Raw genomic sequence first — 27,240 nt, forward strand, 5'->3', positions numbered from 1 at the left:
TCAGATCACAAGCTGGTGCATGCTGGTTGGTGATGTAGAAAACCCGAAGCAGAAAGTAATTATTAAGCATTATTATTTTCTTTGAATCACAGGTACAGTACCAGGCAAAAGTTTGGATTCATTTTCTCCTTTTTTATTACTTTCAACATCGTACATTCATACTGAAGACAAACAAACTATGAAAGAACACAAAAGAAATTATTTAATAAACAAAAAATTGTTAAGCAACCCAGAATATGTTTCATTCGAAGTAGCTTAGCCTTGATGACAGCTTGGCACACTCATGACATTCTCTCCTCAGATTCATGAGGTAGTCACTTAGAATGGTTTTAATTCAAATGTGTACCTTGTCAAGGGTTAATTTCTGACATTTCTTGACTTCCTAATTTGATTTAGACGATCAGTTGTCTTGTGGAGAGTAAGAGTGGGTCAATAGCGCTATTAATGCTACAACAACTACTGTATAAATCCATATTATGAAAAGAAACACTCAGTTAAATAAAGAGAAAAGACAGTCCATCATTACTTGGCGGTCAGTTGATCCGAAAAATCTCAAGATTTTTGAATGTATCTCCAAGTGAAGTTCGCAAAACCATAAAACACTATGATGAAACTGGCTCTCATGAGGACCATCACAGGAAAGGAAGACCAAGAGCTACCTCTGTTGCAGGGGATAAGTTTGTTAGAATCACCAGCCTCAGAAACTGCCAATTTCCAGCACTTCAGATTATAGCCCACATAAATGCTTCTCAAGAGCTCAAGTAACAGGCATATTTCAACATCAAGTGTTCAGAGGAAACTCTGTGAGTCAGGCCTTCAGGTTGAATTGTGGCAAAGAAACTATTTCTTCAGAAGAACAAGTAGAAAAGACTTGCCTGGGACAAGAAACACAAGGAATAGACATTTGATCAGTAGAAAAATGTCCTTTGGTCTGATGACCTAAATTTCGTGTCTTTGTTTAATGTAGAGAGGGTGAACGGACAGTTCCTGAATGTGTGGTTCCCACTGTGAAGCATGAAGGTGTGATAGTGTGGCATTGCTTTGCTGGTGACACTGTTGGTGACTCTGCCCTCAAAATTAAGGGCACACTTAACTAGCATGGCTACCACAGCATTTGGCAGTGACAAGCCATCCCATCTGGTTTTCCATCATTTGTTTTCCAACAGAACAATGACCCCAAACACATCTCTATGTAATGTAAGAGCAATTTCAAGGACTTTCTCAAATAGTGGGTATTTCAATTCAATTCAATTCAATTCAATTTATTTTGTATAGTGCCTTTTACAATGAACATTGTCTCAAAGCAGCTTTACAAAAGAAGAAAACAGAGAAGGGGGGGGAATGAAAAATAATAATAAAAAATAAAAAATAACTAATTAACTAGAAATAAGAATAAATTATTAAATTCTATAATTAGACTATTTTATCCTATTTTATTCCTATTTTATCCCTAATGAGCAAGCCTGTGGCAACGGTGGCAAGGAAAAACTCCCTGGGATTGAAAGGAAGAAACCTTGAGAGGAACCAGGCTCAGAAGGGAACCCATCCTCATTTGGGTGACACTAAACAGAAAATAATGTAACTGTAGCTGATTAATGTCCTTTCTACAACAGCAATCAATGACCCATAAGGAACTATTAGGTCAGTGTAGTTTCTAAGGTCATTATAAACACTAGTTCTTTGCTGTCACGGGCTGACAGATGAAATGGCATATCTGTGATGGTGTGAAAGTCCCCAAGTGGCTCTGTCCATGGCTGTCTCCTGGTCCACACAGATCCATCAACAGCATCAGTGGGCACCATCAAGCGGCGAGACTCCGGCCTTTGGCTTATTCAGTACTCAAATGTTATACACATCTATGCAATACAGTGGAATGCTGCAATATGTTTACCATCCTACCCAGTTAGTCAAATGTTTATTTTATTTTATTTATTTATTTTACTATTATACCCTCATTGGGGGCTGAGCCCCCCTTAAATGAAAATCCTAGAATCGCCCCTGCTCTTGCTCATTCACTTGCTTGTCAGGTTCTGCACATTTGCAGTTGATGACAGCTTGTGCTCCTTTTTCCCCAAATTTGGTCACTTGCCAGTTCGCACTCACCAGCCAGCTCTCCCTTATCATACAGCAGTTATCAAACAGGGAGGGTGAAGACTAACTCATTGGAGACAAGTGATGGCATCTAGCTACCTCTTTTCACACTGGTGCTCATGCCGCATCACAAGCCAAAATAAATATGGATACACAGTGTAGGTGATTTAATACACAGCACCTAAATAATAATACAATTTAAAGCCTCTGTCAGTCAGTTGTGCAAGAATTGTTTACCGCTAATATTAAAAAAAAAAAAAAAAAACCTGGATTTTATCTGTTGCCATTTTAGATAAACAATAAGCTACTTGAATGTATCAGCTACAGTGATTTTGTCTTGGATAAAAGTATTCTTAGGCACAACCTGCCCCTAATCTGAAGTTGGTGATTAGTTCCTTGCAGAAGGAACTGCAGTCCAGATCAGACCACCACTGAGGGAGCATGCTTAAATCTTAGAGAAAGAAGCTGTCTATATATTAACATTATTATTGAAATAAACAGATTGTGGTTGGATGTGGGGGGGGGGGGGGGTCCTTACTAAGAATAAAAGGTGTGACATTTTGGAAAAATTGGTTAGATGTCGAGGGATATTGGGTTAATTCCAGGAAAGTGTCAGGAATTCTAATAAAAAGCTTTTTTTAAAAAAACACCTAATGACTTTGGCAACCTTCTGAAAATGATGTGGAAATTTTGTATTGACTCTTCCTACCCGAAGCTAATTAAATGCGGTGGTAAAGGCAGTCTGCATGTTTAATCATGCTAACTAAGTGTGATTTTCCAGTAGTAGTAGTAGTAGTAGTAGTAAAAATGTCTTTGAATATCTAGTCTTAATATCAAACATCTCTGAGATATTTTTAAGTTTATTTTAGAATTGTCCCTTTGCAAGGATAGTGTACTGTACTACATACATGCATGTGCACTAGCTAAAACAGATTTACTTCCTGGTTCCACTGACCACAACAAAGAAACAGGTGAGCAAACATTAGTCAAACTCTTAATACATGAACATTACTAGTTATCTGTGTGAAAATGTGACTCTAGTGCTCAGAAGGTTGTGAGCTCAAATCCCAGCACAGCTAAGCTGCCACTGCAGGGCACTTAAGCAAAACCCTTAACAGTCACCTGCTCAGTTAATATATAAATAACATCTCTGTGGCTCTGGATAAGGACGTCTGACAAATGACACAAATGTAAATGTAGGACGGACTGAGAATTAAGCAAAAGGTCAATCCAGCTGATAAAACAGAACACACAATGATATGGATGTACTTCAGTAATAAGCATTTGTGCTTTACTTATTAAGTAAAAAAAGAAAAGAAAAAAATGACCAGGCACCACTGGGGTGGTCAGTTTTTTATGGACGAGATTAGTGTCTCTCCTACCCTCGACTTCCACTGTAAAAAAGTTTCTAGTTTTAAATAAAAGGTCTGACCCATGCTGAGATGCTGAAATTAAAAATGATAAAAAAAAATTGATGTGAAGGGATTTTTCCAGAGCACAACTTAAATGTGACTGATGAATGTTAATAGCAGTGCTAGCAAGCCAGAGGAACAATAAGTCCTTATGGACTGATGTGCAACAGTAATGATGATTTCATGTGACGCAGATATCGATGGCACTTGACTGAAGTGAAGTCACTTTTTCTAACATTAATGTCATCCCCTTCCCCCACCACCCAGCGTCTGTCAGAATGCAGCTTCCTCTTTCTTTTCCTCCATAAATGGTATTGTACTTGACACATCACAGAAACCTCAAACTGCCGTCTTTAAGCTGATCCCGCCCCTTAAGTGGCAGCGAAAGTGAGCAGTTTGTGAGCCCTTTATCTATGCACATGCTCATTATTACTGCATGTCCACATTACATTAATGAGCCATGTTATTATTATTAGTTATCATTATTAGTCCATGTTATTAGTCTTTTTACAACTTTTACAACTTACATTAAGTCACTTTGAAATTTTATTTACTTACTTATTTTTTTTATATCATTATTATTGTTGTTGTTAATGTTGTTAGCTGTTCAATTGATATTATTAGTTTTGGATATTTATTCATGTAGTTATTATTATTGATAATGATATCATTATTGATCCTGTGTGCTCCTTCACTTTCTTCTTGAGCAGTGGTCTCTCGTAGTCCTTCTGTGAGAGGCACAGCTAAATATAACTGCACTACAGCCACTCAGGCCTTCCTCATAGACACGAGGGGGCTGGTATGAGTACAGGGTTGCCAGATTGGGAGTTTCATGATTGTTACACACTTGACTACTATCACGTTAGATCGCAGTGGTTAATAAAGAAATGTTGCAGGGGTGCGAGGTAAAGATAGCTCATCATATTGGTATTGAGAGACTTCATTGTTAGGGAAGTTTTTACTCCAGGTCTTATCTAGAAACAATAAGCATCAATCTGGCAACCCTGGCATTGGGGTGGAGGGTTAGAGGAGAGCTCCAGCTTTAACTTCAGCTAGTTGATAAACTAGAGAGAAGCAAGTGTGTTCAGGGGAGCTCTCCAAACACAGGAGGGAAACATGGCGGTAAGCACCAAAAGCATGATTTAATTTGGGGTTTGTTCGTTAAATTGAGTTCAGTGATCATCTGCAGAGCTTCATGTGATAAGAACTATGTGTAAACAAACTGTTTGAGTTTTCTTTGCTAAAGTCAAGTCAAGTGAGGCAATATGATGATGAGAGCTGGATTGGCAGCATCACGTTGCGTTCAAATGGCACCAGATATAAAACAACAAAATAGAAAGACAGTTGGGAAAAGTAAATATCTGTCAATGCTATATATATATATATATATATATATATATATATATATATATATATATATATATATATATATATATATATATATATATATATATATATGAGATGTAATCATAATAGTAGATTATGACACTGGTATTGCATTGTATTATGGCAAAAATTGGCCAATGATAAAAGTAATAGCAGATTATGGTAATATCAGAAATTTAGTAAGAAAGTAAGAAGTAGTGAAAATCAGACAGATTTCACAGACTAATTTCACTTCCTTTTCTGTTATATAATTTCTAAACTCTTCTTTCCAAAAATACAGGTTCCATTAAGCTGTTATATGCTATGTATTTATATTATTTCAGTCCACATTAATAAAGTGGTCCTTCAATGGGCACATTTTTGTGTTGTGCTGTAGGACCAACCACAATTGACTTTTCACTTAAATTTAAGCATGGCTGAAATTGCAGTTAGCTAACTGCAACAGGAAGTGGTGTAACCTCATCCGCTGAAAAAATCAAAATGGCCGGGTTTATGTGTCATGCTGGTGTAAGCATGAATGTGTGAGAATGGACAATAATACAGATATGATCATAATATTTATTATGGTATGTGCAAGGCTGCTGAAGTGAAAGAGTAACAAACAGGTAATAGCAGTCACTTTAAATAGCCTGTGGCTATTTTGAGGTTTATGCCAGCAGAGATGGCCGCTGGTAAACAGGCTTTGGCTTGGCTTTAATAGATATTCATGCTGTTTTCAGGGAATGTGGGGAGATCACCTGCTCCATAATGCATAACATATTTGTATTTATGGCGTATAAAGCCACAAATGATAAATATTGATTTCATTATGAGAAGGTTATTATATAATGGGTTTGATTCTGAGGCCTGAGAGTTTTTTACTTAAAATGTTTCAACTAATGCATTTAGAAACCTTACAGCATATAACCAGCATTACTGATGTGTGCAGTGTTTATTTTAAGTGTGTGGTGTTACCAAAATGTAAATGAGGATTAAATCATGTCTGGCCATGCCGTTCCAGAAAAATAAACAACAGGGTGGTGTGGTGAAGTGGAATTTTGCTATTGCTACCATTCAAAACCTGATTATTTTCCCCAGCAACAGCATGTAGCAAAATATTTTGCTCCGGGTTATACCAAGCTAATTATTTTTACATACTAAAGAATTACTTTCTCTTGATTAGACATTAAACTTAAACTTTCATGTTACCGAGAAACTGCAAAACTCTTCATCCTGATGACCTTCCTAAGTTGGAAGCTTAAGGTTATACAGTAGCTTTACTTTTGCTGATACTGGAGACTCCTTTTTCAAGTTTCAAGATTCACTGTCACTATAGAGTACAGCGAAATCAGAGCATTCCTTACTGTGCAATTCACATATAATGTGGTGCAAACTATACATCCATTTTAACAAATGAAAAAATAAGATAAAACCAACTGCAGTCAAGGCAGTAGCAATAAATAAGTCCATTATTGCAAGTGATGTGTAAGATATAAATAAGCATGCAAATACTATTTATTACTATAGATATGAATAAATTATTACACAGTAGTTGAACATAAGGATTTGCATGTAATGAGAGGGTATTAAAATGTCGATGGGATATAAAAATAATATAATACGTCATAATAATAATATGTCAAATAATATGGAATATGAAGTGCAGCAGAATGTAAACATATTGAGTAATATATGAATAGACACATACTGAGGTATACAGAGAATGTAAACGTTTTGTGAGTGTTGTGTATAAAAATGCGTAATGTATAAATATGTAAAATATATTGTGTGTAAATATAAATATGGAGCGTCTGCCTCAAAATTTCCTGCGTAAGCTGCTACTACAGAAACTATAATGCAACGGCTGCCGCAACAATAACTGACTCGTTTTGTATTATCGTTTAAAAAAGAAAAAGTGTTACCCAATATTATATTGTGGTGTAATAACTTGCCAATCATTAGATGTTGAGCGTCTCAGATTTTCATGTAAATCAGAAATGAAGTGAGGTCAGCTCTGTCACGTGTGTAAATTAGTGCTTGCAGGTTTGTTCCACTGGCATATGGCTGCGGCTTTAAGAGCTCTGAAGTGCCGCTGATGCTGTAAGATAGTGGGTTTTACTTAATCTTTTGAGCAGCACATCAGAAAATAATGCAAACACTATACTCTTTTGTGTGTATATATAATATAAACGAGTAAATTATAGTATGTAAACAAAATACAGCAAAGCCTGAGCCATTGTTACCATTCAGCTGCTTCAAGTGAACAGTTTAATTGGCTTGAATGTGTCATGTGTGAGTAATACAACTGCGAGCGTCAGTGCTGCTACATCATTAATGTCATTACTGGCTGTTTATTCGTTTAGAGACACCACAAGAGAATTACACACACTAGCAATCACACACACACAAAAACCCCACCATGTTCCATTTTAACTGCTCTATACTTTTAAAAAGTTAAGCCTAATAATAGTAATTCATCAGCCAATATATGTTGCAATCAAGTACAGGAAGCTTGTAGCTGCCGATTTAGCATCATGCAAACAGCAGGTGTGTAAATCATCACACACTCTACCCAAAGGAATAACGTGATTTGTACATAGACTGTTTAATGAAATAATTCTGTGGTAAATAAATGTTCCTTCTGTACTGTATGTCGTTTGTGAATGTTAAGACGCATTATGTTGTCGAATCTTTGCAGAAGTGTTAGGATATCAAACTTGTTAGCTTATCAAATAAAATATTATCAGCTGGTCATTTAGCTAGCTTGTGATAGCGCGTGAGTTCATGCTAAGCAATTGCTAAAAATACATTACAATAAGTATTTTGTGTAAAAGAGTGACCTGGAATAAGCATTTCCTCCACATCAGGTCTTCCACAAAGACATAACCCCAGCTCTGTGCTCTTGTTTTCAGGATTTTACAGGTAAATTTCATGTTTTCTATCAGCTCACTCTTTCAATATTCACAGGGTTAATTCATCTACAGCTGTGTTTCTCAACCCTGGTCCTGGAGGTATCACAGCACTGAACACTGAGGTGTTTTACCTGCACCCTTTTTAGTAAGCTTTAAAAAGGTGTAAGGAGTGAGTTAGCAGAGGGAAAACACCAAAATCACAGGACAGGGATGTAAAGTTAACTGGAACTTGAAGCATATCCCTTTTTCACAAATCATATCCTCTTCCATTTAAGTGAAAGGTGTTTTTTTTTTTATTATTATTATTGTTATTTTATTTACCTCAGGTGTGATTTACAGTTGAAATGAACATGTATGAAGAACAACAAAGTCATTTCTCTTCAAAATGGAACTACGACTGTTATCAACTCTATGCCTGTCGGCTTTTATTTATAACAATATCGCACTTACATGCAGTCATATAGTCCCCTGAAAAGATGCAAGTACCATTTGTGCAAGATTATTATTAAAGCTTGGTCTGTCATGCAATATCAACTAACGAAACCAGCTCATCATCATTCAGATCTCTTCTAACATTCTACCTACAAATTAAGATCTCGCAACTAATGTTAGCATGAAGTTACAACAAGCAAGATGCTAAAAAAGAAAGTGATTTTAAAGTGTCGTACAGTGTCAGTAACCCCATAAGTGCAGCTGTTTGAGGTTATATAACATTTTGGTTTGATTTGACTTGTTTGCGGATTTAGCATGATGCTAATCTAGAACTGTAGACTGGGTTAGGGTTAGGTTTAGGTTTAATGGAGTTACTTGTTACTTGTTAGTAACATTAGAGTTGTGACACCAAACACACAGAGACACACTGAAGTGTAGCTATACTGCGTCTTTCTGTCCAGCTGTTGGCAAGTTGCTCTAGTTAAGATGAATACACCACATAAGGATGTGGTGTTAAAAGAAAATAATCAATATGAGGGAGGTAAGCTTGTGTTACAGTGTAAGATTCCAATATGGTGGACATCCTGTAAAGGAAATCCTGCAGTCAATGATTACTATGTGTTGTTATAACTAATCCCATCATGAGCTGATGTTAAAGGGCTGGTGCTAGGTGAGGGGGCTCTGTGTGTACGTGTATGTGCATGTGTGTGTGTGTGTGTGTGTGTGTATGTGCGTGTGTGTGTGTGTGTGTCTGCACCTTCCAGGCTATTTGAGTTCATTACATCCTGCATGTCAGCTATGTGAAAACTCTGGCAGGACCGAGTTATCGTCAGTCCCACCTCAGCAGCTGTCCCTGGCATGCACACACACACACACACATGGACACTCACGAAACAGAGAACAGAAAGGGACATGATCATGACTGATTACAATTTAAAAAAGAAAAGCAGTCAAAAAGTGGTTGCAGCAAACCTTCCTTCGGGAACAGAAGTCAGGCTCGACTTTCACAAGCTCTTTTCCGTTCTCTGTGTGCTGGTGAAACTTATTTATGCATGCTAAAACTTTTTAAGTTTTGTAATGGATGATGAAATAATATATCGTAACCATTTTTTTTTTTACATCAATTTTTTTTATTTCTGTTCCTCAAAATGCCATTTTGAGTTACTTCCACAGAGAAGACGCTGCTTTAAAATGGTGTTTCAGCTGGTTGGAGATCCTTTTTTTCTAGCTAGAGGGGTTTCCCATGAATCCATCACTTGCCTAAATTTCTTGTGTGTTTTATTTGGTAGAATGTATTTTCCATAACGAACAAAATAGGAATCTCTATAACACCAGTAGCGTGTATGTATTGTGCAGAGTGGCATGTGATAACTAATTGCATTACAGCTCCAGTCCATTAGCTTGAGATTTGACCTGAGCATATTCACAGAAAGCTTTTTTTAGGCCATGCAGACTGGGTGTTAGTGTGAATATGATTGCACATTCCGGCCCAGCCCTTTTGGGATGTTGCTTCAAATTGAGCAACACAATTGTATTAGGAAGTTACAAAATTCTTGTTAAATAACTCTTTTGCATGTTGTTGATGCATGGCCTGGCAGTTATTTCACTGTTGCTGACACCAGGGTTGCCAGGTCTGGAAAACACAGTACAGTGATCATTTAAACCAACTATCTAAAAGATAAAATCACCCAGACACTGAAAAAAACATTCTACTGCACTATGTACTGTACTATATTCACAAAATAACTTGTAATATTTTTTATAATGGATCAGTATTTCACATTTCCTAAACAGTTACACTGTGTACAGTATCTCATATCAGAGTAAAGTTGTTATGATGCTTGGGTAAAATATATGCAATTATAGGAAATAAGAAAAACAACAGGTGATGTGTTGCAGCCCAGTGTGAAGCGGAGTTACAGTAACCATCATGAAGTTGACTGTTTTCCAAAATGTCAGGAAATGTGTTATTCCTGAATATACCACAACATTTTGCCAACAAATAATTATAGAACAGCACATTACATTAAATGTTGTGGAACATCCACAAAACAAATCATCATCTTAAAACAGTATATTTACAGCCATGTCCATACCAGACTATTTAACAAGACAGAAAAATGCAGCTTGCCATGTTACTTAGAATCTGCCACGCTCCCCATCCTCAATATTATCCTCGGTAAGGAAGCGTAAATCAGAATCAGAATCAGCTTTATTCGCCAAAAGGTTTTTTTAAGGTGCTCATGGTACATACATGCATACATACATACATACATACATACATATATACCTATCTTGCTTGAGAACAGAAAACACTTAAATAGTGAGACTTAATAAATAATGTGTATGAGTCTGGAACAGAGGATTTATGTGCAGATTTGTGCATTATACACTCTATTTACAGCTGTATAAATAAAGATATATGCATATGTATTTACATGGTACTTGAGAAAGAGGCAGTAATTAGAGATGGAGAATGAATTACAGAACAAAGGTAATAATTCCTGTGCTAGCTGTTTAAGCTGGAGATGACATGAGGGGAATCTAGATGTTCTAGATGTTCTAGTGCACAGAGATCTGTAAAGTTACCGCAGTGTCGCTGACTGTTCGTCAGCGTTGACACTTGAGACCGTTTACAAATGCTAATGATTTATGTGGAGTGGCCACGATAACAAATTAGAACGAGCATACTGATATAAATCTTGCGGCCAGAACTAGCAACGAATCAGAATTGAGAATTCAAGATCACTGTGGTGTATATAATTTATAAAGAAATGATATACACATGTGCTTAAGCTCAATAGCGTGTATACTAAGTCATTCAAAAATCTGTAATTTGTAAGAAATAAGAAATCCAAAGTTCTGTTGTAGTTTCTTTTATTATTATTATTATCAAGTATTACAATTTCTTTACACAAGTGGTGATAAGGTCATGACGAGTGCAGGGTGAAATACAGGCATGAGGCATTTGTACCACTGACTCACACTGCATACTTTAGAGAAGGCACTAGTTTTCCGACCCAACAGCCACCTATAACAACCTGAGCCAAAGCATGAGGTCACACCTAGATAAAAGAATCTCAGAGAAGGTTCTAGCAATGAGCCGACAGCCAGGCAATACTGGTCCTTAAAGAAAGGAAATCATACTTCCATAAGTCAAATCTGCCCATTGCAACTGCATCTGGTAAAATCCAGCACAGAACCAATGGCAGCTAGTCACAGCTTTCAACGTAGAGTCTAGTATGTTTTTATCTGTCTACTTTTTTGACAGACGCTACAGACAGCTAATCACATATCACATAACTGCTTCAAACAAAACTATGGAAAAACTTTTCCCAATTCTGTCCAATGATTATATTTTCCTCCAAGAAACTCACTGTGTCACAATGGTCAAAACAATTCATGGACATTTCTTACTTTTGGTTGCAAATCATGCAAATCGTCATTTGCAAATCACTGCAAATGATGTTCATGGACCCAGTGTTTTTGGTAAGATAAGTCAGGCTGCATAAAGATGCTTAAAGACTTCGCTACTTAAGTGTGATGTCTTGACACAGTGAATATCAAGTTGCTGGAGAGTTACATGCCTTACTGAAATGGACATAAGTCAAATAAGTTCAGTTTGGAATCAGATACCGGCTGTCAAAATGTCTGAAATACTCCGCCACTAGAGTAAATAAGCTTCACTGTAAGTTGATACTAAAAAAACGTCTTGAGCTCAGAACAAGCTGTAATGTATCTTATACATTGTGTAATTGTTGTTTATGACGATGTTCCAGTGTGTAGTAGTGCATCTATGTGTGAAGTTGTAAAAGTAGCTCATTTACTGGAAATAGAAAAGAGCTATCAGAGTCCTACGTACCCTTGTGTCATGATTACACTTCATTTCAGCAACCAATGGGTTCTAATGGGTAGTTAAACACAAGTGCTGGTGTTTGCAGTATACTAGATTGTCTACTTTGTTATGATGATTCTCTCCCTGTTGCTACGATGAAGTTTCTGTTTAGTTCTGCTTTTGTTCTGCAGAAGGCTCCTGAAGCACGAGGGTACAGTTTGTGTCTGTGAAGGTTAAACAGTGGTGTGCTCCAGACTGATATAATCTACACAGGTCATTTGAAACAGAATGGGTAATATTAGAACACACTGAGAGATAAGCAGCAGAAGCAACACCCTCATACACACTGCAAACCCGTCCACTTGTTCTCAGGGGAGAGGGTCCACACCCTGCCATAGAGAGGAATGCCTGAAGCTAACTGCTCTGTTAGTCAAACCAGGCAGATCAGGACAGTCTGCACTATAACCCCTCAGTTTTTGAAACATGATATTTTAGTGCGTACAGAGAACATTTGAAGTAAATGAATTCCATTTTGCTTATATGCAATGGATATGATCAAACAAGATCTTTGCTTCTTTAGCTATATATTATAATGCAATTACACAGCCAAGTCATATTGGTATCTGACATTAGTGGTTGCTCTGTAATTAATACTTTGGGCTATTAATCAATAGATTAGTATCAGATTAGTTCAGGTCCTTGCACATGATCCACAGTTTTTATTTCTCTCTTAGAAACAAGCAATTATATGAACATAGAATTTTTCTGAATTATTTTTAGTTTGTCAATGGAGCAAAAGAGTGAAATTGAACAGAAACTTACTGAGGTGGAAGATTCATTGTTGTTCCAGTTGCTGCTGTTATAAATAGCCACTATTTATTTGGGCTGCATGAAGTAATGTAATGTGTAAAAAGACAAGATTGCTGCTTAATGCTGACAGCTTAAAAAATACTCGTGTTGTGCTATTTGAACCTTCTTTTTCATGTTTGGGTCCATAAACAAGGCCCTTAACCCTGCTCCTGTTCTCTGACCTCAACCTTCAAAGCTGGGATATGTAAATGTATGTGCTGTAATGTATGTGTGGCAATAATACTAATAATAATGCTACTACTACTACTACTACTACTACTAATAATAATAATAATAATTACTGCTTGATGTGACACTTAAATCAAGTCTCAGAATTTACCTTTACCGTGAGGTTTCTATTGCTGCTGTAAAAGTGATTGTAGAAGATTATACAGTGTATGTTAATCATTATTTTTGTGTGTCCTTATGATTGTATACACAAAGTAACAATCTGGTCAGCAGCAATGAGTCCTAGCACATTCATGATGCACACAAAACCACATTCGATCGATTCACACAGGTCGATGGTGTGACGGATGCTGTAACCAGATGCTGTAACCAGTCTTTTGCTTGTGTAAGATCTAAATATTTTCGGTTGCATCTTTTTGGAGTTTGCAATATATTAATTGTCGTATTCTGGTATGCATGCTTTTATTGCGGTTTACCAATTTCGGCTGACACATGAAGTAAAATCACATGCTGTAATAACCTAAAGCTAAGCTAAAAAAAAATCTCTGACAAGCACCTAGTACCTGAGCGTAACATCAATCACAGAAAATCACAGCTACGTGAAGTATGCTAACTGATATGCAACTATGAGACATGCTATCAGAGGTGAGAAATCTGTAGCAATATAAATATAATTATAGATTCACTGTAAAACTAGAACTACAGTATGTATCAAACCTATGTGGGATGTTACGCTGCAGTTGGCTTGGTGCTACAAACAAAATTTCCTTATAATTAACATAAGCTGAAATTAGCAGAAGTAGTCAGATAAACAACAACTAGTGATTAAGTGAATGTAATTAAGTGTGAAGTTAAAGTCTAATGTTGGTACTTTCAGACCTGACAAGGACTGTAGTAAAGGCTTCAGCTCAGGAAATAAAAGAGCATCGAATGAGAATAGGACAAACACTAAACTAGCATACACCTAGACAGATGTTTCAGAGGGAAAAAAACATGTGTAATATGGTTAAATTCTCTCTAATTCAAGTTTGGAGAGATTTGGTATGATGACAGGAGCTCAGTCTTTAACTGTTGCCTAAATAAAAACAGAAAGACAAATGGAAATATATTTGTTTAGCTTAAATGAGGTCAGAACTCTGACAGATTGTGAGAGCAGAGATCAGAGATGTTGGGTCATGCTCAGATTTTATACTCATTCCTTTTCCCTCTTGCTGGCTGCTCCTGACATCCTGGTCCAGGAAAATCTGCACAGCAGTACATGAGGTGCTGACTGACAGGAACAGATATAGTGAAGTAAACAGAACCCTCCAGACATGATACCATCTCTCTCCAGAGCTCTTTTAAACTCTTAGCAAAGACAGGTTTCCTGTCAACTCTAATACTGATACCACCAATGACTAGCCATAGAGCCCAGAATGAGCTGGGATGTCTGAGCTGGGATTTTAAAGACCAAAGGTCATGCCCATTGCAACTGCATCTGGTAAAATCCAGCACAGAACCAATGGCAGCTAGTCACAGCTTTCAACGTAGAGTCTAGTATGTTTTTATCCATCTACTTTTTTGACAGACGCTACAGACAGCTAACCACATATCACATAACTGCTTCAAACAAAATTATGGAAAAACTTTGTAATTCTGTGACCCAATTCTGTCCAATGATTATATTTTTCTCCAAGAAACTCACTGTGTCACAATGGTCAAAACAATTCATGGACATTTCTTACTTTTGGTTGCAAATCATGCAATCGTCATTTGCAAATCACTGCAAATTCAAAACCTCTGTTATTAAAATTCACATTTAATTAATAGTAATTTTGTTACCAAAATCCTATAACCTCCCAGACTGAGCCTACAGATTTAACTGAAGATACAAAATCTAGCCCAGGAAACTTTTCTTTCAGCATGTTCTGGAGGCTTCACAGGATGGTCTCGTATTATGATACTGTTGACGTGATTATCTATCTCAGATCAAACACAAACAGCAAACGCTCAAGCTGTTGCGTGTGCGCATACTGTGGTTCTGATGCAAATGTAGTGAAAGGGAACGCATGTAAGAGTAGAAATGAGAGAAAGTAGAAATGAGACACCCCATGGTCTAACACATTGCTTGCAGAGCATTGCATGGCATCTTGCACTCATTTTAATGACCATGCGTACTGATACTTGCTCTGTATACTCGTCAGCCACACTAATACTCTCAGTTAGGAATGCTGTTTAAAAAGCATCATAAATCATCATAAATATTAAACCCAGCATGAAGAGCAGCACATGACAACAACCGACATGTTCCTCATTTTAGTACTGTGTATCACTGAGTACATGTTTAAACAATAATATTGAACACAAGCTCACTTTAGGATTCCACAGCATTCTTTCTGAATTTTTTTTTTTTTTTTCAACCGCTTGAGCCAACACTCAGCACAGCTTATCGTGGTTTCCTGTTTTCTGATCTGTGCAAGGCATGTGGCAGCGTATCATAATGTCGTCTCTGGCAAGAAATCACATAAGTGTATTTTTAAGTATACATAAAGATTTTTGGATGGTGTTTAAGCATCATGTGACCTAGCTGTTGTCTTTGGAGCGTTTCTGAATCACAATTCTTTGTTCTTTCAGTGAATTAGATGTCTGATAACAAAATCTGACTAACCAGAAAACTCCAGTTTGCCAATGTAGACCATTCCTCATCAAACTGATGTGTATATCTTAATTGCTTGTAGTAGTGCAGATAATGGGCAAGGTGTTTGTGCTTGTTATTTTATTTTCTCTTGTTATATTATAATGAGCAAAATGTGCATGTTCCTATATTTTCCTATATATGTGTCCTATATTCAATTCATTTATAAGTAGCTTTATATTATTGACTGCAAGTTTGCCCAGCTTTAGTGAAATCTGAAAAAAGAAAAATATATTTAGTACCTGATTTACTAAGATTCCAAACAATTTGCTAAATTGTGGGAGAAATTCATGTAAAATTTGGGCATATTGTGGGTGATTTAAAAAGAATAGTTGTGTGTGAAGTAGGAGTAGAAAACAATATAACGACAAGAATATCACAATTTGTGATATTCTTGCCGTTATTTTAAGACATATATTTTTTTAGAATTCCCAGACCATCTCAATTAAACACCTCATTATAAAAGCCTAGGCAATTTTGTTTATCTGACTGAAACTTGTACAGTAATACTTGCTCTCTGGATGTGTTATTTTGCACATTTGATTTAATTTGCAAGTTTGCACTATAGGAGTCTAAAAAATATCTATCTACGTACTTATTCACTAACTTATTTACATACTTATTTATTGTTTTATTTTATCCATTATAGAATGGTGAAAACTACACACGTATTTTATCGTCTCATGACTGACACCAGGAATTTGGTTTGCCTGGTTCTTTCTGTCATTTACAGGTTTTAACATTTTAATAAAGCGCTCAAGGGGGTTAAGACTATTTCTGTCTTCCTGCCAGATGTCTGAAACGATGTGTGACACACACACACACACACACACACACACACACACATGCACACGCACACATAAACCAGTGTAAAAAGTTTAAGTTCCTTTTCTTCCCATTTCAGCTGGTGTTGTTGTGTGCATGCTTTAAACTCCAATAACACTGATGTATTTCAGAAGGGGTCGAGAGTCTCTGTGGCTGAGCTGGCTGGAAAGTTTTCATGTCAGACTCCCCATCGTTCAGAAGATGAAGCGGTGAGGCTTCCCAAACTGTAACTGATCAGTCTCTCCATCCTTCCTCATGCAGACTGCGTGTCTTCCTTCCTTGCGCTTACGTTTTCACTCCGCTATCTGCTTAAACAGCCTCTCTCAGTTCCTCCATCAGCCTACCCTTCCATTAGACTATTAGTCTATTATTAGTTGTTTCTAATTCACTGGTCACCGGAATAGAATAGGATTTATTTAAAGCTCAGGAACTCACAACAAACATCAGAACTGTCGTTTTGGAATCTTCACTTGCAAATGTTTAAAACAGAAAAAAATGACCTTAAATATTTGATTTATTTGTATTTAATTTGCATAATAAAGCAGTGTAACTGGTTCTTTATGTCCAAAAAAAAAATTGGTAAAAATAAATAAACAACTAGTCTCTTGAATTGAATCGGTTCAATCCAAACTTGATTAACCTAAAAATGTAATGAAAATGGCATAATTTTTTTGTATTATTATTTTTTTTTGTTTTTAGGTAAAGGGGTTCCAGGCCTCAAGAACTTTGAGTATCTTGAATCAGGCTGCTGATCTTTGCTATTTTTCCCCCCCTGCAGTGGAGCTTTGAATGAAACTATTTTTCTGCCTCTGTTTCTCACTTTCAATGCTATTATCACCAGCGATACTTTCTTTTTTCCTGATTTACTGCTTTTCTCATCCATCTCTCAATCAATCATAATGAATTTCGTAACAGACACATCACTCTGGCATTCTTTGTATTTCATTTTTTTCTTTAATTTGTGGTGCTTTCTCCAATACCTGTCTGTATTCCAATAGGGTGATAAATGATTCTTAGGTAAAGTTATACCTAATTTTCCTTTTATTGTCAAACACTTTTTACCAGCCATGTTGCCTCAGATCCAGACCTGAGAGAAACAGGGTATTTTAATATCTTGTGTTTGCTTTGTGTTTCAGAACAAGCCTGTACGGAGGAGACCTCCACGCACACTGCCACTTCTGGTCAATAATGATGTGGATAAGGGGCAGGACGAGGTGAGATGAGACGAGAAGCATGAGAAAAACCGTCTTGCAAGAACACATCTGCATGTGTTTTCTCTAATAAGCGATTTTCTGTATCTACATAATTAATGTGGTCGGTTGTACTTGGATATTTTTTCTGAAAGTAAAACCCTCTCCTGTAGGGTTATGCAATTTATAAATCATTTGAAGTTGTGCTGTTATAGGAAAGTAATCAGCAAGGGCGGAGTGGCGTTACTGTTACCACCCAAAGACAATCATTTTCATTTTTAACAGCATGGAGGGTTGCCTGCATTTTTATTTAACAAAGAACAACACAGCATACAGATATTTATCCATTTATGGTGATGTTTAATGCTGTGGAAGCCCCATAACAAGTTAGTTCTTGTTATCACAGCTCATTCCTTTATATGCCTTTAATTTTTTTTTTTAATAAGACAAAATCAGAAAGCAGAGAGAGAAATCGGAAAGCAGTCCTCTCTCCTGATAAATTGCTCTTTTTGTTAAATAATAATATGGTTTGGTCTGTTTATTGGACTATTAAGCTTGGATTATCTTGACCACTGACCATACCACTACTACTACTAGTAGATACTACTTCATGCTAGCACAATTTCTACTATTTGCACTTGTGGTAGATGCTGAACGTAGATGCTAAACAGCATTTCATTGTGCCATTCATTCATCCATCTATCCATCTATCTATCTATCTATCTATCTATCTATCTATCTATCTATCTATCTATCTATCTATCTATCTATCTATCTATCTATCTGTCTGTCTGTCTGTCTGTCTGTCTGTCTGTCTGTCTATCTATCTATCTATCTATCTATCTATCCACTAGTCCCTGTGAATGAGCTGTTACTATAGAAACAATTACATATCTGAATGAGTATGTTAATATAAACCTTGCAAAGCTGTTGTTGTAGGAAATTAATCAACATCTTCTGACAGGTCCGAGTTCAACAGCACTGCTGAAGCACGTTTAAGAGACAAACTTTAGAATGCTAAATGGAACCGTTGTTTTGTGCATTCGTACTTCTTCATCTTCTATTCTTCTGACATGATGCAGCTTTACATTTTGCATACAGCCATATCATCTTAGGGTTATTGATATGATACATTAAATGCATTATATATTTTTTTAAATAATAGAAAGCAGAAGTTGGTTCCCAGCCACCGAGAAAGAATCGAAACTCTGCCCTCATTGAGAAACTACAGGTGGGTGTGTGTTTACCACAAAGCATCTTAACGTGTTCACCAAATACAGCACTCTATCATACCATCCTCCACAACACACACACACACACACACACACACTCTAGTGGCAAGATATGTATATAGCACCTGCAAAGACAGATGTTCTTTGAAATAATGTATACAAATCCCCCCCATTGGTCTGGTTGTTTTCACATAATTCAGTTCTCGAGGTTGATGTGTTGGAAGCATGAAAAATGGGTTAGTGTAAGGATCTGAGAGACTTTGACAAGGGCAAAATTGCAATGGCTAGACTGGCATACTGGCCGATTCAGTGGCCGGTTCTGAGTCCACTCTTAACCAACCAAATAACTGAAATCAAAATTGTTCACTTCAGTGGCATCACCCTGACAGCATCAGGTTCAAATCCTTGTCTTAATGCATAAGGACAGTGAAGAAGCACATACTGTAACTTGAGCTGTGTCACTCCAGAATAGACAATAGAATAGACAAAGCTGATAGGATCAAGGGTTAGACACTGTGGCCATGGTAAACTCTAACACCAAATTCTGTGTACCCTATCAAATGTACCTCAATTCAAGGACTGCATCAAAAACTGAGACTCCAAAGATCCTAGAAGCTCTAGAGAAGAGAACATTGACATTAAACAAGAAAAATTTGATTGATTACACTTGTGGTATAATTGTGTAAGTTAGATTTTTTGATTTGATGTTTCTCACAGGCAACTCTTTCACCAACGGCCCTCCTGCCTTCCCCGTTGAGTCCAGGAGCTGGGAAACCACAGCTGCCATTTTTTCCACCTCAGTCACCCTGTAGCCCGGTCAGCCCCTCCTCAGCACCCAAACTGAGCCAGTTAGAGAGCCCAGCTAGCTTCGAGGCCCCTGCAGAAAGTCTCACCCTTCCAAACATCAACAAGGTTAAAAACTACATCTTGGTGTTTAATTAAAAACAATTTTAGAGATTTTATATTTGGAGCTTTTAAAATGTATCTGTTGCTCTGGATATGCACACAGGGTCGTGCTCGTCATTCTATCAAACGCCGTCCTCCATCTCGCCGACTCAGGAAGTCCAGCGGGGACGAAGGTGGGACTGAAGAGGAAAATGCCACCACGCCTGTCTCTGGTCCGACAACTCCAGACGGAAAGGAGAACGACGTGTTCGAAAAAAAAGAGGAGACTGACGGTGCCGACTCTGCATCTGCTACATCTCAGCAACAGCAAGATCAAGTGCAACATGAAGCTTTAGCAGATTCAGAGCAGCAGCCCGTAGCTTCAGCAGGAGGAGAAGAGAGCAGGGAGTGTGTCGTGTTGGCTGAGAAAGAGGAGACAGTAGAAGAGGAGAAGAAGACTGAGCAGCCTGAGTTAGAGAGCAGTAAAGAAGAGGCCACAAAACAAGAACCTGATGAGGAGACAGCCGTAGAGGCACAGAGCGAACCAGTAACAGCAACAGAGGAGGAGAAAACAGAGGAAGTGAAAAAGGAAGAAGAAGACAACAGTGAGTCTGTGTTTGTTATAAGAATTCCTGCTTCTTTATTTCTGGATATCTATCTAAATAGTCTGTCTCTTATATTACAGGAATGTAAAAGCAATGAAAATATGAATTCTACTCAAGGGACAGTTCACTAAATCCTAGCCATGTGGGAGAACAACAAGGCTGAAGCAGAGGCCCGGTAATAATGTGAATCAAATGCCCTCAATCAAACCTCCTAACAAAACTTTAGCACCAGTTAAAGTTTTTTAGTATTTTTTTTTTCTTTGTGTACATTAGTGCAAGTTAATCAGAAAGAAAACCATTTTTTTTCTTGTACAGTTTTGCTAAAATCTTTTTTTTTGTGATGGAGGATTTTTTTCAGATTCAGTATTTTGTATATATATGGCACTAAAGTTTAACGTTGTAGTAAAAAGATGGATGGATGTTGACAAGAACATGTTTTTTTTAATTTAAAATGCAAAACACTGGGATTTAGAGCAAGTGTATAATGTGTTGCCAGATACACAGTCAAGTATTATGTTTATAATAAAGGTTTAAATCAAAGATAAAGAAAGAAAGCATTTTTATTTTTTATTTTAATGACACCCTAGAGTGAAAAATCTTGAAAAAGTGTTGTCCTCATGTCCCAAAAATGTGTGTAGGATTTTGTGTATCTAAAGATTTCACAATATCTCTGTCACCGAAAATATACCTTTCCACATTGAGTTCTGCGTTAAATGAATCAAAATCAGTTACCATACAGCTATTTAATAATAGTACACTGAAAATATGTTCATTTATTTAAAAAAAAAAAAAGAATTGGAATAATTTTTTTAAAGTATGTGAATAAATAAAAGTCATATTGATTGTTGTGTACTTCTTTACTTCTTCCTGTAGTAGGTAACATTAGGAAAGTGGTATCATGCCATCTTGATTATAACACTACTGAGAATCTGAGGCTATGATGAGCACAGGGTCATTGAAACCGGGCAAAATCAACTGGTATTTTTCTAAACTGTCCAGTTTGGGTGAGTCTGTGCCCATGATAGCCTCAGATTCCTGTTCTTGGCTGTCAGGAGTGGAATCTGATGTGGTTGTTGTTTTGTTGTGCATGCTGAGATGCTTTCTGTTCACCAGGGATGTATAGACTGATTATTTCAGATACTATACACTTCTTATCAGCTCAAATCTGTTGTGCTTGAAATTCCCAGGAGATCAGCAGTTTCTCAAATAATCAAACCAGCCCTTCTGGTACCAATAACCCTGCCACGGTTAAAGTCACAGACATCACACTTTTCCCTCATTCTGATGTTTGATGTGAACATTAACTGAAGCTTTTGACCTGCATGTACATTTATGATTTTTATGCATTTCACTCGACTGGCTAATTAGATAACTGCATTAATGTGTAGGTGTAAAGGTGTTCCTAAAATAGTGGACGGTGAGTATAAGTGCATAAGGGTACTTAATATAGCAATGTTTTATCTATTTCAAATTTTAAAGCTTCATTGCCAAGACAAACGTAGCTGATTCTGAGCATGGAGGTGAGGTCAGGATATCTTACATAAGCATTCTCTTTTTCTGTGCCAGTTCCTCCTCGTAAAAATACACTCTGTTCGAAGCCGCCATTATCCTATTACAGGTTATTTCAAGTGATCACCCCTTTAGTATGACACCAACATAAGAGGTTTAGAAACCCTGTCTTGAGCTCAGTGTGCGACTGGTCAGCAGTGCTAAAAGAGCCACGGGCTACAGGAGGCATGTTAAATGCCTAGCTGGAGACCCGGAGTGCGAACCTGAAGAAGGTGTGGCACGAAGAATTTCCTCAGACATGGGCAACAACCACGCCACCCTGGACGACATCCTGGCCGAGGACATGCACCACTGGTACAACAAGTTCATGAAGGAGTCTCCATCAGGCTTGATCACACTCTTTGAGCTGAAGTCCATCCTCGGGCTGCAGGGGATGCCTGAGGATGCTAACGGTTATGTGGACCAGGTCTTCCACACATTTGACATGGATGGGGTGAGGACAGAATATGAGAAACCTATAATGTACCATCACGTCAAATGTAGAGCTTGGTTGAGTTTTTGCTGTCTGTGACACTGGCCGTGTCACCTAAGCCACAGCCATTATTTACTTGGCGTCAGTTTAAACGGGGTTATATACAGGTTTCTTTTATGGAATAGTCTTTCCAGAATGTGCTGTCTGAAAAATGCTGACATGGCAGATTCTGACAGGAATAAAATATAATAATAATTTCATAACCTGTTTAAACCCAATTCAGTCCAAACAGGTCTAAAGCTGAAATTATTGCATGATACAGCGAAATATGATTTTGCTTATAAGATGCACACAATAATCTTAAAACTCTTCACTGACTCTACATGTATCAATGATCATACTAAAAATACTATATGTATAATCACCTTTGCAGTTGCTTTGTATCATCCTGAATGAGAATGTGTTAAACAATAAATCTGTTACAATTTTATCACAGGGCCTTGCCTTATTTAAATATGTATGCAGTTGCTTTTATACAAAATTGCACACAAGGTAATGTAATGTAATGTAATGCAACATACAAATGTTATGTTTAACTTGTTAAAGCACTTATTTGGATGTAAAAGAGACCACATTGAAAGTATACATGCTTTGAATAATCTGATTACTAATTAAAATCTGGGTGTGTTTATTTAATCTCTGATACCGGATTTAATCCAGTTTAAAGTTGGCCGTATCCTTTGCGTGATCGCTTGAATAGGTCTGATAATGATCACATTAATACAGTGCCTGTAGATGCTCTTAATACCTGCCTCAGAGAACTGAATCCAGCTGACATCATGTTTTTCTGTTCAGGATGGATACATAGACTTTGTGGAATACATCGCTGCAATCAGTCTGATGCTTAAAGGTGAAATCAACCAGAAATTAAAATGGTATTTTAAACTCTTCGACCAGGACGGCAATGGAAAAATAGACAAAGAGGAACTGGAGACAATATTCACGGTATGCTGGATAAAACAATCCCATGTTATATATATGCGTATTAAAGTTAAAGTTCTGGGGAAAAATAAAAACTAAATACATGAGATTGAGTAATTATGACACTGATATGATATTATGCATAATAACGACAACAACAGAAAGTTATATTTATGAGAACCAGCCGCATAAACCTTGATTTCAAAGATTCTTTGCTCTGGAGTTAAGATTGTAGGCAGTCTAATATCAGAGTGAAGAGATTAAAAGAACATCATGCATTTTCATTAGAGCCGCACTGTTGTGTACAGGATATGTATCCAATCCAGGACTTAATAACAAGTTAATTTTCTTTTTATTTAAATGACTAAGCCGATGTGTGCTAATTTTTTCATACCAGCAACAAATCTCCTAACATCCTCACAGAAGCCTAAACATCAGAGGGTTTTGATGCAGTGACTGATGCAAATTGAAAATGATTCCCAGTGCATCTTGAGTGTACAAATCTTTAGCAATAAAAAGTACAGTTGACCTAAGTCATCATTTTGCCTTTTCTAAATTATGTGGAAGCTCTGAGGGTTTCTCTGTTTACCATGAACCACAGAAAATCATTTTCCCTCTGACTCCAGACGGGATGTGAAATATGATTTTGTATATTCTTTTGTATTCCCACAATATCTGATCTTGGCATGTCATTTGTCCTATTCAATTTGATCTCAAACTCTCAAAATGTACTTACAAAGTCATTTTTATAGTTATGGGACAGCTTTGAGTTTGTCCAAACCTTTAAATCTGAAATATTTTGTACATATAAAGCACACGCTAACCTACAACTTCATTTCAATTTCACTGCTCAGTTGCTCACTGCTTTACACTGTATTTTTAATGAACCTTTATTGTTATTAATATTGTCATGGTCATGGTCAGTTCCCACCCTTCATTCAGCTCTTTCTTATCGTAAAACAGCTACCAATCAGAAAGCACGAAGGCTATCTTGCACTTCCTCAAGAGTACAGGAAGTCAGCCTGCTGCTTCCTTATCATGAGCTGCTTATGCAGCGTCACAGGGTGGTGTAACAATCCATTTATTTATGCATGCATGAGCTGACAGACATAATGAATCCTTCCCTGAGGGCATGGCATTACTCTCAGGTTTAATTCTCTTGGGCTCCCCACCATGGATGGCTGTAGCATCATCAGGATTTGAGCTCATGATGTTGTTCCAGTCAGGAGCCTTGTATTTTAACTGTTTTTTGGTTTGCTTTTTTTCTGGATTTCTGTTCACACTAGAGAGCATTTAATTGGACATACCTAAGAATGATACAGGATAAGTCAGCAAAAATATTTTTGCTGTCATATTGGAAACCTAACACAAAAGCTATAAAAGAGAGAGAGAGAGAGAGAGAGAGAGAGAGAGAGAAACAAGATGCAACTAAGAATCTATTTTTTCTCACAGGTAATTGTATAAAATATGTTAATGGATTGGATCATAAAAATGATTTTTTATGTAAATATGTTAGAGTTCAGAGCAGTCCAGCATTTAAGGCCAATACTGGTCTATACATGATACCAAAACAGCTTCCTATTTAGAAACCACTTAAACGTGACAGATGTGATTCTGTCAGCAGGGCCAAGAGGTGATAGTTTAAAGGACAGACGAACAGAGAGACGGAAAGTTCCAATAACCCACCTGCAAGTCTTCTCAACCAGATGATAACAAGCCATTTTATCTACTTTTTATTTTTCATTATTACAGGCCATACAGGACATCACACAAAACCGGAGCATTGTACCAGAAGAGATAGTAGCACTTATATTTGAAAAAATTGATGTCAGTGGAGAAGGTAAACATCACTACACTTTTTTTTTTTTACATTAAATTGCTTGCAATTAATTAAAGCTTTTATTAACTAAGTTTATAGACTGCATTACATTTAATTTATCTTAATTAATCAATAAACTCTTGAAGATGATTTTGGCAAGGCACTTTTCGTGCTTGATTCTGATTGGTCAGGAGGTGATTCTTTATTTTTTTTTCTATAACAGCACCTGACAGTTTGACAAAGTATCTCAAAATTATATTTGATTCTATATTTTTTTTAAAAAATCATTATTTAACGAAACAAAAGTATAATACTAAAGTTTTCTTTACCTTGAGTCTGCAGAGTCAGAATTACAGCTGCAGATTTAGGGTTTTTGGCAAAGGAATATCTCGCAGAAAGCAGGCCTTTCCCAATTTGCTTGGCAGATTGCTGTGGTTAATGAATTAAATGTGACAACAGTAACTCCTCTTCGTCCTGGGCCACATTATATCACCCTGTTGTTCTTATCTTCCTATAACAAGAACGCCTGCTAGTGTTGTTTCTATTTTTTTCATATGATCAGTCGTTAATGTTCTGCTTTTGGTTCCTTTCTTTGGATTTTTTTTTTTTTTTTTGGTTTTGGGTCAGTCATGCCTTCTTCTGACAGACTGTATATTGAACAGTATTCAGTTTGTTTTTGTCAGCTGGACTAAATGCTCCTTTTTGCACCATTTGTTTTTCCACTAAAGGTGAATTAACACTTGAGGAATTCATTGAAGGAGCCAGAGGGCACCCAGATATAATGGAGATGCTAAAGAAAATAATGGACCTGACACCAGTGCTAGAGATTATCGTTGAAGGACGACAGAAACCAGGCAACGGCGAACAAGGCTAGACGGGAACTTAAGATCAATTTCATTCTGGAGAGGTTCACTGACACTTTAAAAACCTCATTGACAGCACAAGGCACTACAGCACAGCAATGGTACTGGAACACCAGCATAATGATGATAATGCTCAGCAAACTTCATTGTATTGAACAATAACTCTAAGAACAGTAAAAGCTAAATCACGCGTAAAAACAAAATGATAAAACCCAGAAGATTCAACCACTAACATCAGCTAAAATAGTTTCTTCCTTTCTTCTTTCATGCATCTTGAGATTTCTGATGAGCCAAAGTGTAACTTTAAGCCAGCCAGCTACTGTAACTAGCTAGACCAGAAGCTAGCTGTCCAAAACATGCAGACTTCATATACTATTCTTCAGAAGAAAAAAAAATGTTTATGCAGCTCAGATGCATAAACTGGAGGAGCTTCCTCGGGTATTTGACTGAAGAGAAGCAATGGAAAGGTAGACTGATCTTTTAATGCTTTAAGGGGCTCAAAACACTGAGAGTGACATGACAGAACTTGGCAAAGCAGTGACTGGCAACATGTTGCTTTATAAGGAAAGGCTTAGCTGTGAAAAGTCTGTGGAGACAGCAAGTGCACTAATTCAAACTTACGTTTATATTAAGAATTTATACTTTTTCATAGAGAGAATAGAAAATCCATTGGTTTTGTTACAGTACAGTCAATTATATCTTAGTATATATCTCTATATGTTAGTACAAAAATGATGGACATGGATCATACAGAAAAGCAGTTAGGGGAAGAGGTCTAGTGGAGGGCAGTGTGACATAGGATACACAGAAAGTATTGCTTTTTGTGTGTTAGATGAAGACAAAGTGCTACTCTGAAAAGCAAAATCACTATTTTGCATCAGAAATGAATGTAACTCCCCATGTGCTGCTATTGTGCCACACTGAAATGCAATCTGAAATGCAACCACTGTCCAATCACAGATATCTGGGGCATGTGTCAGGACCTCAGTGTAATTTTCCAGGAGTTCATATAAATAAATGCTACCTAGTTTCTTATATATTGCATCATTCCTATTACCATGAATTCGTAATCATCGATCCTTTCCGAATTATTACTAAAC

The 27,240-nt window shown here is 37.0% G+C and overlaps 2 protein-coding genes across 4 annotated transcripts; both read left to right on the top strand.

Moving 5' to 3' along the window:
* The first annotated feature begins 4,488 nt into the window (after positions 1-4,488).
* On the top strand, positions 4,489-21,221 carry dub (duboraya). Of its 3 annotated transcripts, none has more exons than XM_058415443.1 (7): positions 4,489-4,625; positions 16,716-16,793; positions 17,721-17,798; positions 18,940-19,005; positions 19,724-19,918; positions 20,016-20,496; positions 20,577-21,218. In XM_058415443.1, the coding sequence occupies exons 1-7, from the start codon at positions 4,620-4,622 to the stop codon at positions 20,582-20,584; spliced, it is 912 nt and encodes a 303-aa protein (XP_058271426.1). In that variant the 5' UTR covers positions 4,489-4,619; the 3' UTR covers positions 20,585-21,218. The 3 variants fall into 3 exon arrangements, with proteins under 3 accessions (XP_058271426.1, XP_058271428.1, XP_058271427.1); XM_058415444.1 differs by having other exon boundaries at positions 4,560-4,625; positions 16,719-16,793; positions 20,577-21,221; XM_058415445.1 differs by lacking the exon at positions 16,716-16,793 and having other exon boundaries at positions 4,553-4,625; positions 20,577-21,221.
* A 233-nt stretch (positions 21,222-21,454) lies between these two features.
* On the top strand, positions 21,455-26,890 carry guca1d (guanylate cyclase activator 1d). The gene is made up of 4 exons (XM_058415448.1): positions 21,455-22,498; positions 23,333-23,482; positions 25,211-25,298; positions 26,006-26,890. Exons 1-4 carry the CDS (start codon positions 22,304-22,306, stop codon positions 26,149-26,151), a joined length of 579 nt encoding a protein of 192 aa, XP_058271431.1. The 5' UTR covers positions 21,455-22,303; the 3' UTR covers positions 26,152-26,890.
* Positions 26,891-27,240: the final 350 nt, after the last annotated feature.

This window comes from Hemibagrus wyckioides, linkage group LG18 (assembly GCF_019097595.1).
Source record: "Hemibagrus wyckioides isolate EC202008001 linkage group LG18, SWU_Hwy_1.0, whole genome shotgun sequence".
NCBI lineage: Eukaryota > Metazoa > Chordata > Actinopteri > Siluriformes > Bagridae > Hemibagrus > Hemibagrus wyckioides.

Excerpts from the sequence above, each read along its gene's own strand:
- dub (XM_058415443.1), top strand. Across the intron at positions 16,794-17,720 it reads ATCGTTCAGAAGATGAAGCG|AACAAGCCTGTACGGAGGAG; the intron begins GTGAGGCTTCCC and ends TTTGTGTTTCAG. Across the intron at positions 17,799-18,939 it reads TGGATAAGGGGCAGGACGAG|AAAGCAGAAGTTGGTTCCCA; the intron begins GTGAGATGAGAC and ends TTTAAATAATAG.
- guca1d (XM_058415448.1), top strand. The coding sequence starts at position 22,304 with ATGGGCAACAACCACGCCACCCTGGACGACATCCTGGCCGAGGACATG. Across the intron at positions 22,499-23,332 it reads ACACATTTGACATGGATGGG|GATGGATACATAGACTTTGT; the intron begins GTGAGGACAGAA and ends TTTTCTGTTCAG. Across the intron at positions 25,299-26,005 it reads AATTGATGTCAGTGGAGAAG|GTGAATTAACACTTGAGGAA; the intron begins GTAAACATCACT and ends TTTCCACTAAAG.